This window comes from Ylistrum balloti, unplaced genomic scaffold (genome assembly GCF_031769215.1).
Source record: "Ylistrum balloti isolate Yb309-2 unplaced genomic scaffold, AGI_CSIRO_Ybal_v1 Utg371088, whole genome shotgun sequence".
Lineage (NCBI taxonomy): Eukaryota > Metazoa > Mollusca > Bivalvia > Pectinida > Pectinidae > Ylistrum > Ylistrum balloti.
This window is the reverse complement of record NW_026782600.1, coordinates 589,539-607,766: the sequence shown is the minus strand read 5'-3', so window position 1 is coordinate 607,766 and position 18,228 is coordinate 589,539. Positions and strand designations below refer to the sequence as shown.

Genomic DNA, 18,228 nt, shown 5'->3' with positions numbered 1-18,228 from the left:
ATGAAGAGAAAGTCACCTACAGTCAAACATCTACAAACAAACTGCCATGATTCAATGTATTCAATTTTTTGCTAAGTCGCAAATTTTATTCTTATACAGCACTACTAGCTAGTAGATCAAATCTTTCGATGTTGTATCAAAGTTTTTTTCATAAACAGCAAGCTATGACCGTTCATGTTAAAACCACTTAACTGCAGTGGTTTCATTTTGTGTTTATCCTTGAAATAATGTACCTTTCAGAGTAATAAGTAAACCTAAGCATGCATGGTCCACTTCTTTTTAATTTCTGTCAAAAGTCATCATTTTGTTTCATTAATAAAAACAAAATGTTTTTGAGGTATATATGTCATCAATCAATTCTGGTAATGAAAGTCCACATCAGCTACCACAAAATCTCCATGTCTCAAAGTGTCTTCCTAGTCTTTAGATCACAAATATAGTAACATGGCATCACTGAATACCCAAACAATAAATGATCGAATAAACTTTCTTTACTTTACAACAATTGCGAAACAAGATTTAAACTTATATCAATCACTCTTGTTGTTCCTGTTGGAAGTGGGCAGAAGTCTTAATGTGGGAGGAAACCAGAGTACCCAAGTGATCGGGCAAGTGACCCCTTACCTTGTCATATTCATTCAGGGAATCGAACCCCAGACAGCTAGGTGAGAGGCAAACGCGTTACCAATGTGCCACCCGACAACCCAATAGATGATTGATTGAAGAAAAAGCGATACTTGATGGCTGGACAAGACAAAAGAAAAGGCAACACTTGATGCCTGACAAACAGACAGATAGACAAAAGAAAAGGCAACACTTGATACCTGGACAACAGACAGATAGACAAAAGAAATGGCAACACTTGATGCCTGACAAACAGACAGATAGACAAAAGAAATGGCAACACTTGATGCCTGACAAACAGACAGATAGACAAAAGAAATGGCAATACTTGATGCCTGACAAACAGACAGATAGACAAAAGAAATGGCAACACTTGATGCCTGACAAACAGACAGATAGACAAAAGAAATGGCAACACTTGATGCCTATTAAACAGACAGATAGACAAAAGAAATGGCAACACTTGATGCCTGACAAACAGACAGATAGACAAAAGAAAAGGCAACACTTGATACCTGGACAACAGACAGATAGACAAAAGAAATGGCAACACTTGATGCCTGACAAACAGACAGATAGACAAAAGAAATGGCAACACTTGATGCCTGACAAACAGACAGATAGACAAAAGAAATGGCAACACTTGATGCCTGACAAACAGACAGATAGACAAAAGAAATGGCAACACTTGATGCCTGACAAACAGACAGATAGACAAAAGAAATGGCAACACTTGATGCCTGACAAACAGACAGATAGACAAAAGAAATGGCAACACTTGATGCCTGACAAACAGACAGATAGACAAAAGAAATGGCAACACTTGATGCCTGACAAACAGACAGATAGACAAAAGAAATGGCAACACTTGATGCGTGGACAACAGACAGATAGACAAAAGAAATGGCAACACTTGATGCCTGACAAACAGACAGATAGACAAAAGAAATGGCAACACTTGATGCCTGACAAACAGACAGATAGACAAAAGAAATGGCAACACTTGATGCCTGACAAACAGACAGATAGACAAAAGAAAAGGCAACACTAGATGCCTGACAAACAGACAGAAATAGACAAAAGATAGAAAATGGCAACACTTGATGCCTGGACAACAGACAGATAGACAAAAGAAATGGCAACACTTGATGCATGGACAACAGACAGATAGACAAAAGAAATGGCAACACTTGATGCCTGACAAACAGACAGATAGACAAAAGAAAAGGCAACACTAGATGCCTGACAAACAGACAGATAGACAAAAGAAATGGCAACACTTGATGCCTGACAAACAGACAGATAGACAAAAGAAATGGCAACACTTGATGCCTGACAAACAGACAGATAGACAAAAGAAAAGGCAACACTTGATGCCTGACAAACAGACAGATAGACAAAAGAAAAGGCAACACTTGATGCCTGACAAACAGACAGATAGACAAAAGAAATGGCAACACTTGATGCCTGACAAACAGACAGATAGACAAAAGAAATGGCAACACTTGATGCCTGGACAACAGACAGATGCACAAAAGAAATGGCAACACTTGATGCCTGGACAACAGACAGATAGACAAAAGAAATGGCAACACTTGATGCCTGACAAACAGACAGACAAAAGAAATGGCAACACTTGATGCCTGACAAACAGACAGATAGACAGAAGAAAAGGCAATATTTTATGTCCAAACTGCTAGTGTGACAGGCAACCTGAATTAACAAATATATGACTAATTTATACAATTTTCAGATAAAAAAATAAAACTACTAGCCTAAGTATGACAGGAGAAGGTATAACTAAATGTGACAGAGTCTAAATGATACACCACATGAAAAATGTATGTTACACTCATCCTTAGAGCATGTTTACAGTAGAAATACACAGCTGTAATCACTTATCTATCTGACTGTATACAGGAGGGGTGTTAACTACTAGGGACAACAACTAATTGACCACCCAAAAAAAACTACAACCAATTCACTGATGACAAATGTAGACAGCAACCACTGTTTATCACAACAAAACACTACAGCCAAATTACTGATCAGCTGGGAAAATAACCACTGGCAATAAGTACTTCATACGAGGTCAATGTACAGCAATGTCACCGTGATATTAAAAAGGTAAAGTTTACAACAGTGTCACCGTGACATTACAAAGGTAAAGTGTACAACAGTGTTACCGTGACATTACAAAGGTAAAGTGTACAGCAGTGTCACCGTGACATTACAAAGGTAAAGTGTACAACAGTGTCACCGTGACATTACAAAGGTAAAGTGTACAACAGTGTCACCGTGACATTACAAAGGTAAAGTGTACAACAGTGTCACAGTGACATCACAAAGGTAAAGTGTACAACAGTGTCACTGTGACATTACAAAGGTAAAGTGTACAGCAGTGTCACCGTGACATTACAAAGGTAAAGTGTACAACAGTGCCACAATGAGTTGTCACAACAATACCATGTGTCACAGTGACATCACGAAGGTAAAGTGTACAACAGTGTCACAATGCGTTGTCACAATAACACCATGTGTCACAGTGACATCACAAAGGTAACGTGTACAATAGTGTCACAATGAGTTGTCACAATAACACCATGTGTCACTGTGACATCACAAAGGTAAAGTTGTCACAATAACACCATGTGTCACAGTGACATCACAAAGGTAAAGTGTACAACAGTGCCACAATGCACTGTCACAATAACACCATGTGTCACAGTGACATCACAAAGGTAACGTGTACAAAAGTGTCACAATGTCACAGTAATACCAAGTACTAAAGTGTCACAGTGACATCACAAAGGAATTTCAGTGTGGCAGGCAGAGCCTTGGGGATGATGTCCTGGAAGGCCTATCACTGTTGCAACCCTATAAATGGTCAGTAGAGTCCATGACAATTATCTGACTGACAGGTGAGTTACAGAGTGCTATATAGCAAGTACCGTTGGGATTTCACTGCAATGCGAAAGTTCTCAGCCCGTTGAGTACCAAGACTTCTGACAGTTGATCAGAAGCACACGAGGCAGACTTTGTCACATGATAAGCTGAACCTTTTAGAGGCAAATCCTGCAAACTTTCTGCAGAGGTTTGTGACTATGGATGAAATGTGGGCCAAACAACACTCTTAACAATGGAAGCACCCTGTTACACCCCTGCTAAAGAAGAAAAAGACTGTTCCATCAACTCAAAAGTTTATGGCCTAAGCTCAGTTTTCTGGAATGCTAATGATATTCTGATGGTAAATTATCTGCAAAAGGGACAAGCAATCAATAGCACACATCATGCACCACTTCATAGGCAGTTCAGACAAAATATTAAAGTCAAGACCCAGCAAGGGTGTGTTGTTCCACCAGGACATGACAGACTTTCATCTAATTCCAAAAGGTCGTTTCCAGTATCCTCTTTCAGTCAGATGATGATGTTATAAATGCAGTGGAGGACTTTCTGAACGGTCAAGAAAATTACTTCTTTAAAAGTGGCATTGAGGCCTTTAAACATTGCGGCACAAGTGTAAAACCCTTAAATACAAGGCTAATATGTTTAGCAAATTGAGTTTGAATCATTCAAAATATTCATAATTAACTATCCGCAGATATAAACTATGTGATAAGTACCTCAATTTTCTATAAAATTTCTTCATGGCCTAATTATCTGATTCTCAAAGGATAACAACAGGAAAATATGGTCGTATGATAAATTTCTCTTATGGGTCAACAATTTCAATATGTGATGCCATCCCACACTTTGGATTTTCATCAGGTTACTAAACAAAATTTAATAAAATTATGCTAAAAATATCATACTTAAAAATACATATGTGTATAAACAGATACAAAGTTTCCCCACTCCCCTAAGTAAACAGGTATACTCAAGGACTTTAAGTGTTGAAATTCACAATTTAGGTCAAGCACCACAAGCATTCAGTAAAGCACCACAAGCATTCAGTAAAGCACCACAAGCATTCAGTAAAGCACCACAAGCATTCAGTAAAGCACCATAAGCATTTAGTAAAGCACCACAAGACATTTCCATTTTGTAAAAACACCACAAGACATTTCCATTTTGTAAAAAAACCACAAGACATTTCCATTTTGTAAAAACACCACAAGACATTTCCATTTTGTAAAGTATCAAGAGATATTTCCATTCTGTAAAAACACCACAAGACATTTCCATTTTGTAAAAACACCACAAGACATGTCCATTTTGTAAAAACACCACAAGACATTTCCATTTTGTAAAAACACCACAAGACATTTCCATTTTGTAAAAACACCACAAGACATTTCCATTTTGTAAAGTATCAAGAAATATTTCCATTCGGTAAAAACACCACAAGACATTTCCATTTTGTAAAAACACCACAAGACATGTCCATTTTGTAAAAACACCACAAGACATTTCCATTTTGTAAAAACACCACAAGACATTTCCATTTTGTAAAAACACCACAAGACATTTCCATTTTGTAAAGTATCAAGAAATATTTCCATTCTGTAAAAACACCACAAGACATTTCCATTTTGTAAAAACACCACAAGACATTTCCATTTTGTAAAGTATCAAGAAATATTTCCATTCTGTAAAAACACCACAAGACATTTCCATTTTGTAAAAACACTGAAAGACAATTCCATTTTGTAAAAACACTACATGACATTTCCATTTTGTAAAGTACCATGAAATATTTCCATTCTGTAAAAACACTACAAGACAATTCCATTTTGTTAAAACACTACAAGACATTTCCATTTTGTAAAAACACTGAAAGACATTTCCATTTTGTAAAAACAGTACTACGAAATATTTCCATTCCGTAAAAAAGATATTTCCATCTAAGAAGAACACTGATTCTGACATATCTGAGTCATAGAAAGCAGATTTGATTTATTTTATCTATCTACATATTTTTTTTGTCAAATCTTATTACATTCATATACATGTATATTTTTACAGCTGAAGTTGGAATTTTGAAAGTTTGGCATACAATTACATGTATCAATGTTTTGGAGAGGAACACGTCTGTACACTGTAAATATAAGAATGTAGAGTGGTAATTGTATACTGTAACACTGATGGACAATATCACTGCTATTTAATCACTGTCAGGAAACCCCATCTTGTTGCTCTGATATAAAACTCTTTATTCTGTATAAACAGCTTAACAATGTCTCTAGAACATTAAGCATGATTTTGTGAATTGTACTATAACCGTATGTACATGCTGGCAAATCTTGTAAGTTTCAATACATCTTTAAACAAGTTTTCTTCTCCCTTGACCAGAACAGCCTCAGTCAAGAACAATGTAACATACATTTCATTGTATTGTAAAGTATGTTAAGAAATAAATGAAACTGATTGAAATCACATAAAGAGTCACAATTTTTTTCATTTTCAAATCTTAAATAGGGCATTATATTCTATATCAGGAATGCACACGAATAAAGAAAACACTTTTTGACTTCTTGATGGTTTAAAATGTGACCTCTTAATTAACACAGGTAGAATGATACAGGTAATACAATAATTAACACAGGTAGAATGATACAGGTAATACAATAATTAACACAGGTAGAATGATACAGGTAATACAATAATTAACACAGGTAGAATTATACAGGTAATACAATAATTAACACAGGTAGAATTATACAGGTAATACAATAATTAACACAGGTAGAATGATACAGGTAATACAATAATTAACACAGGTAGAATGATACAGGTAATACAATAATTAACACAGGTAGAATTATACAGGTAATACAATAATTAACACAGGTAGAATGATACAGGTAATACAATAATTAACACAGGTAGAATGATACAGGTAATACCATAATTAACACAGGTAGAATTATACAGGTAATACAATAATTAACACAGGTAGAATGATACAGGTAATACAATAATTAACACAGGTAGAATGATACAGGTAATACCATAATTAACACAGGTAGAATGACACAGGTAATACATTAATTAACACAGGTAGAATTATACAGGTAATATCATAATTAACACGGTAGAATGATACAGGTAATACAATAATTAACACAGGTAGAATGATACAGGTAATACATTAATTAACACAGGTAGAATTATACAGGTAATACATTAATTAACACAGGTAGAATGATACAGGTAATACCATAATTAACACAGATAGTATATTACAGGTATTACAATAATTAACACAGGTAGAATGATACAGGTAATACAATAATTAACACAGGTAGAATGATACAGGTAATACAATAATTAACACAGGTAGAATGATACAGGTATTACAATAATTAACACAGGTAGTATATTACAGGTATTACAATAATTAACACAGGTAGAATGATACAGGTAATACAATAATTAACACAGGCAGAATGATACAGGTATTACAATAATTAACACAGGTAGTATATTACAGGTATTACAATAATTAACACAGGTAGAATGACACGGGTAATACAATAATTAACACAGGTAGAATGACACAGGTAATACATTAAGTAACACAGGTAGAATGACACAGGTACTACAATAATTAACACAGGTAGAATGACACAGGTAATACAAGTAAAACATCTAATCAAATCTGAGATTTAGCAAGGATGGTCCCTGAACACCAGTAGTCCCTAAAGAAGGCTATATTTTTAATTTTGTAAATTCTCATATTTTATCAAATCTTAATTTGCTATATTAGAAACTGAGTAAGGAAGAAACTGTATCTTTTAATGTTATGGTAATTAAAAGATAGTATATTTTACCCAATTTATAACTATTTAGACATTTAGAAAATTAACTTGTTAGGTAAAACAATGATATGTTCAGACCCATTATGATAATATGTTAACATGTTGTAAATAATCACTATGATGGCATTTACAAAGAGAGCTACATTGTTTTAGGGGGATCATCCCATGTGTTTGATAATTTATTGAAAACACGAAAACAACCTGAAGCCACCTAATAAATCCTCAATTAGAATATTGAATGGAGAGAACAAGAGAGTAATTGTACCAGAAGGAAAGGCCAGAGGGATTGTTTTGTTAATGAAACTCAGCGTAGTAAGCTACCATGTTGATGTGTTGATGCCATTCGTATGGTACAGAGGCTGAGAAACACTAGACTCCCCCACACTGCACAGCTTACGTCACCCCAGGCCTGGTATAAAGGCCCAGTACATGTCAGTCAGAAACCTATACATAGTCCCTCCTCCACTGGTCAATATACTTAATGCTGTCACACTACTAGCTAGGTGCCTGTAGCTTGTTAAGCATAAGTGATCAACAGAACTAAAAAAAGTGTTTTGTCTGGATATTTCATCAAGGATTACTTACCTGGGCTAAATTTTCCACCAAATATATTGCTTGTTAATAAGGTAAGTAAAATCTAAATATCAACCATTTGTGCAAGGTTTTAAATCTGGCTTGTTTTTTCTTAAAAGGTTTCAAATTCAGATTCAAGTTAAAAACAAATTTATTTTTTTGTTATCAAAGACATGGTTCTAAAGGAACAATACTTTAAAGGCCATATAAAATGTGCTGATTTTTTAATTCTGTAAAAGAGAAGGTTGATGTGAGGCAAAAGTCATAATGTCCTATAGATGGTAGGTCTTTGTATCAATTCTGTGCATGCCTTGACCTGTATCCCTTACAGGTTATTGAATTAAATAATTTCATATCATAGTCATAACTGTTTGATGTCAAATAGGTGCAAAAAAAATAAACAAACCTAGTAATACACAGTAATTAATACAGACATTTTCTCAGACCTAGATTGATTAATATCTGGACCACAAGCATATAGCTCAGTAGGTAGCTAAACCTCTATCATTTAGCCAAGACATAGTTTTATACCTGGTGTCTAGTAGCCCAGACATAGTTTTATACCTGGTGTCTAGTAGCCCAGACATAGTTTTATACCTGGTGTCTAGTAGCCCAGACATAGTTTTATACCTGGTGTCTAGTAGCCCAGACATAGTTTTATACCTGGTGTCTAGTAGCCCAGACATAGTTTTATACCTGGTGTCTAGTAGCCCAGATATAGTTTTATACCTGGTGTCTAGTAGAGACATAGTTTTATACCTGGTGTCTAGTAGCCCAGACATAGTTTTATACCTGGTGTCTAGTAGCCCAGACATAGTTTTATACCTGGTGTCTAGTAGCCCAGACATAGTTTTATACCTGGTGTCTAGTAGCCCAGATATAGTTTTATACCTGGTGTCTAGTAGCCCAGACATAGTTTTATACCTGGTGTCTAGTAGCCCAGACATAGTTTTATACCTGGTGTCTAGTAGCCCAGACATAGTTTTAAACCTGGTGTCTAGTAGACAAGACATAGTTTTAAACCTGGTGTCTAGTAGCCCAGACATAGTTTTATACCTGGTGTCTAGTAGCCCAGACATAGTTTTATACCTAGTGTCTAGATCTCTATCATAAGCATAGTGTTTCCTGAACCGGAGTGTAGATCAAGATAAGGTTTTATCTGGATTTAACATTCGTGATGTGTGATTATATAATATAAACCTTGGCATATCTACATAGAACATAATCTCTTTAATTGCTTTTACAATATTATGAGCTACAAACTAAGAGCCGCAATGAATGATAATTCAAAATTGTGATAATTGAATAAAAGTTACCTTTCTGAAATTCAACTACAATCCATTATTGTTATAAAAGACAAACAATGCTGTTAAAAAAATATACAAAAATCATGTTTTAAAAAAACCAGACCAAATAATTCTATAAAACATGGTGCAGATTGTATTGGGTAAGCGTCCTGGTGTTGACTTTGATAATACATCAAAGAACCTGCAGGCTTGTATTAGTTAAATGTTAATGAATTCCATCACAGAATCTGACAAACTTCTAACCTAAATCACTCCATCTTGATTAGGTATTCAAAAAAACTAACAAACACGCTCTACTTTAGATTTTTACCTTTAAGATGTAAAATTGTTGTGTAGTTTGTCTTTGCCCACACCAGCATCATGATCCCTGATTAAAGAATATCATATCATGGAAACGCATGTCTGCCAAATATTTAGTATCATGACAAGGTGTAATTTTACAGTGGTTGAAAAACTTGGCAGTGATTTAAGAGGTCCAGTTCTCAGTGTTAATGATGTGTGCAGCCATGATATTAGGACTCGAGACAGAGATCAAGGATAAAATTATTTCAGTGTTATGGCATTAGACTTCACTCAGGTACTAAACAACTTGGTATTTATTTTGTGTTAAAATGAAAAATTACAGAACCTCTGGAACAGTGTTCCTCCAGTAGGTTGCTTACATTAGATGATGAATCAGAGGAGAAAATAACTTGTGACAATAGTATCTATATGTCAAAATACATCAATCAAAATTAGAGAAAAGTCTATTAGTAATTCTTCATATTCTATGTCAAGTTTAAGGTATACAGCCTGTTACATCTGTGTTGTAACCTCCAACTAAGGAGAGTTCTAAATGGGAATTTATCCTATCATACCCTGGTATTTATATTTTTTTATCATTATAACATCTCTATTGCTGCCAATCAGTTATGTTCCCCAAACTTTTTCACTACAAACATGGTAACTGCCCACTGCACTATCATTATTGATTCTTCCGAATTTTGTTGGCTCCCTCGAAGATAATATTTAAGAAGCTTTCCATCTATAGAGCTGTATACAGTGGAAATCCTGAAGCTTTCTTCTTTGACAGGAAAATATCTGATCTATGTCTAGAAATAGGTGTTCTTTACCTGTTTCTTCTATAATGACACTGTACACAACTACGCTGCAACAGAGTAATCCCAGTTTCCCTGCAATATTCTAAAGATTTAATTAAACTGTGACATTCTACTAAAGCTTACCTATTATACAACACCTAACAAACAAAATCTTTTTTTTAAAGCTGAGTGTCAACATAGATAATTACAACAAATCTATTTCAATTATTGTGTTTCATAACTAGGTGCGAACAGACAATAAAATTGGCCTGTGTCCATGAGAGACGTTCTAACAGCAGTGTTTACACAGTGCATGTTTGCCTAGTACAAAGTAATTAAGTTCAAACAATTTAAGGTTAGATTTCTGCATTGATTTCACTTTCAATTAACATTAGATATTAGTATGTCTCTTCATTACCAAGCAGTAAAGTGAAGTCTCAAAGTAGTTCACTCATTCTCCTATTTAAGGACATATGCTACATAAAACTGGGTTATCTCCCTTAGAACTTTTGCTTGAGTTTAATTTCACAATTTAGAATTGATTAAAAAAAACCATACAGTTTTTATGACTTTTTGCCGATGACTTAATCATCATTTATCTGAAATGTGAGAGTTAATAATCATCTGCATATATCCAAACCAGTTAAAGCAGGATTTGTAAAGAATAGTAATGTTGTGATGGTTTTTGAGCTTCATGATAATTTTCAGTGATTGTCTGTAGGGAATTAATATATTCTGTTCAAGAAGGGGAGTTGTTTTTATAAATACATCTATAGGAATTATGTATTTACATTCATTTGAAATTTTTCAAACAGTTTTGAAGTTGGTTAATATTTTGATACATAAAAATTTTTTTGGCATTATTCTCTAGACAAAAAGTTCAGTTAAAGGAAGCCAACATATGTGTCTTCTGATTAACTGCTTCAGATGTGGATTTTCATATACAGTAAACCTCATACTGGTAATCTACATATTGTAAAGTTTTGTTTGATAGGGTGGAAGTTTACAATAAGTATGTTAGCAGTCAGTACCCTGTCAATCTGCCTTTGTTCTGCTCCCCCTCCCCTTTCCTCACTAACCCCCAAAGGAATGTAATTACTATAACGTAATAAGACAACTATTTCAAAGAGGTGTACCTATGTACATTATTAACTCAGTGTGCTACATACCTCGTGTGGAAGTGGAATTTTTCACTCCACGAAAACGGACAGATGGGGTAAAAGGTATAGAGATGGTGAGGACGGGCTTCTTATAGGGGTGTACTGTGTACATAGCAGTCAACTTGTTTCTATGAATTCTAGTGACAACTATAACATAATTCCTTTCTATAAATTAATATAACATATGCCTTAATTACTACATAAAAGGAATCTGGTTCTTGATCTGTATATTAAGTTTCATAAAATTAACAGAGGGTCACAACTCTGAATAAAGAATTGTTAACAAAATGCAAAACAAAAAACAGACCACAACACTATTACAAATTTCACAATATTAATACAGAGCTATAACTTTGCTTCAAAAACTTCAGAAAAAACAATACAAAATTAACAAAAAGTCATATCTCTGAAAAAAAAGTTTCACAAAACTCACAAAGGGCCATAACTCTGTATAAAAATTCAGAAAATTAATAAATGGTCATAACTGTGATTTCAGCAAGCTGATATCACCAGATATACTAGCAGACAGAATGAGATGATTGTTGGTGAGAGATTCAGAGTTTATATAAATAAGCATGAACAGCTATTAGAGCAATTCATCTTTCCAAAACTGATTCTGTCATTTCAGACTTATTTAATTCAAGTGGTTTAATTATCACAAAAAAAATAATGAAATACAGAGCACTAGTTTTACCTAATTGACACCATCATTTGGTAATCATTATAATTTCTTTCAGTTTCTTTTAAGGTTAACTGGAGTCTGACAATCAACTCATGTTTTCTTACACATAAAATCTGTACTATCACAATCTATTGGCTGTTGAGTGTAGTGACCTTACACTCCAAATCTCCTGTAATAATACCAGTTTGATAGATCTGCTACTCAGCCAGAAACACTCTAAATCTTGGCCTAAAACTTGCTTGCTCTTTAATGTAAGTGGAACCAAACTGCAATAAAAGGTTTCCACAAGTTGAAGTATACTTCAAAGTAACGAAAATGATTTTCATGTGAAGCTTCCGAAAAGTAATGTGAAAAAACTCCACTTTTTGATGTTTTTAAGTACACAGTTTTGATGTTTAACAATTACAGGTATTTCATATTGCTTCATAACACTCAAAGTTCTTGTTGCTGTGAAAATAAAATGTGTCTCACGTGAGTTTATATGTGGTACTGTGATAGGTGTACATTATTTCCTGCCCCACCCCACCCCACCCCACCCCATCTGCCCTTACAAACAGGACGCTAAAACTCTGTCAGTGGTACTGAGTGACAGTACATACTAGGATTCTCTCCACCCCTCTCCCAGATTTCTGTCATGTTTATGGCACACATGTGCATCACATTGTCTGACAGACAACACATGCTTGTACTGATCTGTGTGACTAGACATACCTTCCATCACCCTGTTGGCACTTACTCATTATCAGTACAATGCTGTGATTAGATCTGAGCCTCCTTGTTAATTTATATATATAGCTAGCCAACACTACTACAGTTGTTTTAGGATCACTATTATCCTGATAAGCTAGTCATCGTCCAACTAGACCAGAGGTCTATACATTGGTCCTATAACAGAGGTGGTCTCTTGTAAAGTGATTCTAAGTCTTTTGCTGGGAATACAGATAAATGATCCGAAGCTGACTTTACCTCCTTGTAGTAGTTAAGACTTAAAAAATTAGAAAATGTGACATTATCATGCATTTTCATTCCCACTTTACAAAAAAAACAGTGTTTTAAGCAAATTCCAACGAAAAACTTTGTCTCAAATTTTGTTCCTAATTTGAATGTATAACCTCAGGAATGAAAATGTCATGGAAAAGAAAACTACTTACTGGAAAAATACAACAAAGCATAACCTCAGAAACAGAATGAAAATGTCATGGAAAAGAAAACTACTTACTGGAAAAATACAACAAAGCATAACCTCAGAAACAGAATGAAAATGTCATGGAAAAGAAAACTACTTACTGGAAAAATACAACAAAGCATAACCTCAGAAACAGAATGAAAATGTCATGGAAAAGAAAACTACTTACTGGAAAAATACAACAAAGCATAACAACTACCATATTTTCTGGGCTATAAAGCACACCTGAGTATAAACTGCAGCGCTTGTTGTTATCTGATTCACATATAAGGCACAACAGCTCTTTCTCATCATGTGGTAACCTTTATGTTGACCAAAATTTGTTCATATAACAACAGAAGGCAATTTATCAAGATCATCAGTGAAATATTTAAGTTTGCAAATGAATTATACAAATAATCCTCTATTTTATTGATGTGTTTGATAGCAATTATCGAACTTGTTTGGCTTGGGAGCCTTCAAAGATTGTCTACGCACAGGTATAGGACCTGAAGTTATGTATGGTTTACTTAACAATAGTTTTCAACTGACCATCTAGCCATCTTTGTTTCCAAAAGCCATCCAACCATTCTTGTTTCTACAAGAACATCCAGCCTTTCTTGTTTTCACAAGGACATCCAGCCATTCTGGTTTCCAAAAGGACACCCAGCCATTCTTGTTTCCATAAGAACATCCAGGCATTCTTGTTTCCACAAAGACATCCAGCCATTCTGGTTTCCACAAGGACATCCAGCCATTCTGGTTTCCACAAGGACATCCAGCCATTCTTGTTTTCACAAGGACATCAAGGCAATCTTGTTTCTACAAGAACATCCAGCCTTTCTTGTTTTCACAAGGACATCCAGCCATTCTGGTTTCCAAAAGGACACCCAGCCATTCTTGTTTCCATAAGAACATCCAGGCATTCCTGTTTCCACAAAGACATCCAGCCATTCTGGTTTCCACAAGGACATCCAGCCATTCTTGTTTTCACAAGGACATCAAGGCAGTCTTGTTTCTACAAGGACATCCAGCCATTCTTGTTTCTACAAGAACATCCAGCCATTCTTATTTCTACAAGGACATCCAGCCATTCTTGTTTCTACAAGAACATCCAGCCATTCTTGTTTTCACAAGGACATCCAGCCATTCTGGTTTTCACAAGGACATCAAGGCAGTCTTGTTTCTACAAGGACATCCAGCCATTCTTGTTTTCACAAGGACATCAAGGCAGTCTTGTTTCTACAAGGACATCCAGCCATTCTTGTTTCTACAAGGACATCCAGCCATTCTTGTTTCTACAAGGACATCCAGCCATTCTTGCTTCCACAAGGACATCCAGCCATTCTTGCTTCCACAAGGACATCCAGCCATTCTGGTTTTCACAAGGACATCAAGGCAGTCTTGTTTCTACAAGGACATCCAGCCATTCTTGTTTTCACAAGGACATCAAGGCAGTCTTGTTTCTACAAGGACATCCAGCCATTCTTGTTTTCACAAGGACATCCAGCCATTCTTGTTTTCACAAGGACATCCAGCCATTCTTGTTTTCACAAGGACATCCAGCCATTCTTGTTTTCACAAGGACATCCAGCCATTCTTGTTTCCACAAGGACATCCAGCCATTCTTGTTTCTACAAGGACATCCAGCCATTCTTGTTTTCACAAGGACATCCAGCCATTCTTGCTTCCACAAGGACATCCAGCCATTCTTGTTTTCACAAGGACATCCAGCCATTCTGGTTTCTACAAGGACATCCAGCCATTCTTGTTTTCACAAGGACATCCAGCCATTCTTGTTTCTACAAGGACATCCAGCCATTCTTGTTTTCACAAGGACATCCAGCCATTCTTGTTTTCACAAGGACATCCAGCCATTCTTGTTTTCACAAGGACATCCAGCCATTCTGGTTTCTACAAGGACATCCAGCCATTCTTGTTTTCACAAGGACATCCAGCCATTCTTGTTTCTACAAGGACATCCAGCCATTCTTGCTTCCACAAGGACATCCAGCCATTCTTGTTTCTACAAGGACATCCAGCCATTCTTGCTTCCACAAGGACATCCAGCCATTCTTGCTTCCACAAGGACATCCAGCCATTCTTGTTTCTACAAGGACATCCAGCCATTCTTGTTTCCACAAGGACATCCAGCCATTCTTGTTTCCACAAGGACATCCAGCCATTCTTGTTTCTACAAGGACATCCAGCCATTCTTGTTTTCACAAGGACATCCAGCCATTCTTGTTTTCACAAGGACATCCAGCCATTCTTGTTTCTACAAGGACATCCAGCCATTCTTGCTTCCACAAGGACATCCAGCCATTCTTGTTTTCACAAGGACATCCAGCCATTCTTGCTTCCACAAGGACATCCAGCCATTCTTGCTTCCACAAGGACATCCAGCCATTCTTGCTTCCACAAGGACATCCAGCCATTCTTGCTTCCACAAGGACATCCAGCCATTCTTGTTTCTACAAGGACATCCAGCCATTCTTGTTTCCACAAGGACATCCAGCCATTCTTGTTTCCACAAGGACATCCAGCCATTCTTGTTTTCAGGAAATTACTTCAGCAATATTTGTCCTCAGTAGAATTATTTAATTTTTCAATTGAATCAAATATCATTTGTCATTACATACATCATGTGATATATCAAAGCAAACTTTACAAAACACGAAATGAAGCGGAAGTTGTATCACCTAAAATCATATCATTATATCCTTCCAAATAATTTCTACAAACTCTATTACAATTGGCTAGAACAGAACTACCTAATTATAATCAATCAATAATCAATATTGTAGATTGTGATATCTTAACTTAATTATTTTACATTATTGATAGAACTGAGTTTAAACACAAGTTGAACCTCCTGCTGTGGTTTTAAAGCTAACCGAGTTTCAAAATAAAACGTGAGGGAGGAGACATCTGGACTAGATAAAATAGCTATAGCAATAAGACTTCCCAAAATAGTAAAACCACAATACCATAAAGGAAAACACAATGTTCTGTAATGATTAAAAAACCTATCAAGTTTCAGAGAAATTGGTAAAAAACCTGAAGGAAAAAATTTAAATTAAAGTTCTAAAAAAAACAGAAGGCAATAACTCCTTTGAAAATTGTTGAATCAAACTGCTGCACAGGAAAAGCAAAACCTCATGTCACGATGATTTAGCCTAGCGTGTATTAAAACAAAAATATTGTGGGAGGAGAGATCCACAGAAATATAAGTCAACAATGGATGAATAATGACATCACACCTTATCAATATTTTGAAGATGTACAGAAAAGCTAGTCTTAAAGACTGAAATCATAGATCCTGGAATGAAGGTCCTGGTAATAAGGACAGATCCTGTGGCACCTTGGAATTGATGACTGACCTAGGCTCGTCATGGTCTTAATCATAATGGCATTTTCTGCATCTGTCGGTCTAAATGGTGTTACCTGATCACTTTTGGCTCTGATGTAGGGTACTGCTGATTTGCCTATCTGGGTCAAATCAGCCAGGTATGAAATCTGCAGCAGTATTCCAAAGTGGTCTTTGTTCTCTTACTACGATATCGATTTGCATTATACTTTTAGAGTATCAAATATCCTCCAATTCTCCACACAAACACTTGCTGTAGTTTGAGATAAAGTCATTGTTTTGTGATCCATTTAACCTTAACTGTAAACAGAACAGAGGGGGACTGTATCAAGCTATGACCTGCCACCAGATATAGGTCTATAATAGGGGAGTTACCGAGTATAACAACTACTCAATATACCACAGTTCATACTGACATCCCCAACCTCTCACCTTCCTCGTCCATTCCTGACACTACCATTCTTCACAATCCATCTACATAACAATTTTCTGTTTTCCCGCACTCATAAGAAAATTTTCTAGTTTCCTTCCCTCAGACTACAATTTTCTATTTTCTCTCCCTTAAAATAAAATTTTTTAGTTTCCTTCCTTCTATTTTCCCATCCTCAAAATAAAATTTTCTAGTTTCCTTCCCTCAGACAACAATTTTCTATTTTCCCTCCCTCAAAATAATTTTTTTTTCAAATTCTCTCGCTAAAGACTATATTTTCCTGTTCTTCTGCCCCTGCAAGACAATCTTCTATTTCCATTCCAACATACCAAATTTCCATTTCTCCTCCCTTACACTTAGTAACGTTACATCTCATGTCTAATTTTCTAGTATAGAAGCCATGATAAAAATTCATCAAATTATGTAAAGCTGATATCAGCTTGAACACCGGAAAGAATTAGATTTATTTTTTCATTGCGTATCTCACAACATTTTGATAACATGTCTTTGATTTAGAAGTGACCCACTTTACCAGTTAGGATAAATCTCCGACCCCGACAGTTAAAATCATATCCCTGTTAACTGTTACGATCTGGGAACGATTGAAATAACGTATCATTATGACCTGATAAAGAATTCCACTCTTAATGAATCCCTATCTCCTGGATGTTTGTACTCATAAATTAATATCATAACAGTCATCTGTCATTGGCTTGATATATCAAACCAATTTAATTGAATTTATGAAATAATGTAGAATTTGACAATACACAGATATGGGCATATCTTAATGTGATACATATTTTCTGAAGATATGATGGGTTGATGGGCTCAAACTTATTAATTTTGACTGCATGTCAATCAAAAACTTAATCAAAGTTCTTATTCAATAGGAAGGAACTGCCAGTGTATTTACTAATAGTAGTAAAAATAACAGATTTCACAAAGTGCTGATTTAGCAAATTCAGTAATTTTGACAAATTTTAGCAAAACCACAACTACTAAACTGGTCTGTGTTTGTGTGGTTGTGTCACTTATATATAGGAACTCTAATTTTTCGGACATTATGTGGTGGGC

General features: G+C 35.5%; 2 protein-coding genes across 2 annotated transcripts; both read left to right on the top strand.

The window, feature by feature from the left end:
* The first annotated feature begins 775 nt into the window (after positions 1-775).
* LOC132560628 (trichohyalin-like) lies at positions 776-1,675 on the top strand. Its single transcript, XM_060225291.1, has one exon. It carries the CDS (start codon positions 776-778, stop codon positions 1,673-1,675), a length of 900 nt encoding a protein of 299 aa, XP_060081274.1.
* A 187-nt stretch (positions 1,676-1,862) lies between these two features.
* LOC132560627 (uncharacterized) lies at positions 1,863-2,264 on the top strand. The gene has a single exon (XM_060225290.1). It carries the CDS (start codon positions 1,863-1,865, stop codon positions 2,262-2,264), a length of 402 nt encoding a protein of 133 aa, XP_060081273.1.
* The last annotated feature ends 15,964 nt before the right edge of the window (positions 2,265-18,228 follow it).

What these genes read in the sequence shown, in the direction of transcription:
- LOC132560627 (XM_060225290.1), top strand. Translation starts at nt 1,863, where the DNA reads ATGCCTGACAAACAGACAGATAGACAAAAGAAATGGCAACACTTGATG.
- LOC132560628 (XM_060225291.1), top strand. Translation starts at nt 776, where the DNA reads ATGCCTGACAAACAGACAGATAGACAAAAGAAAAGGCAACACTTGATA.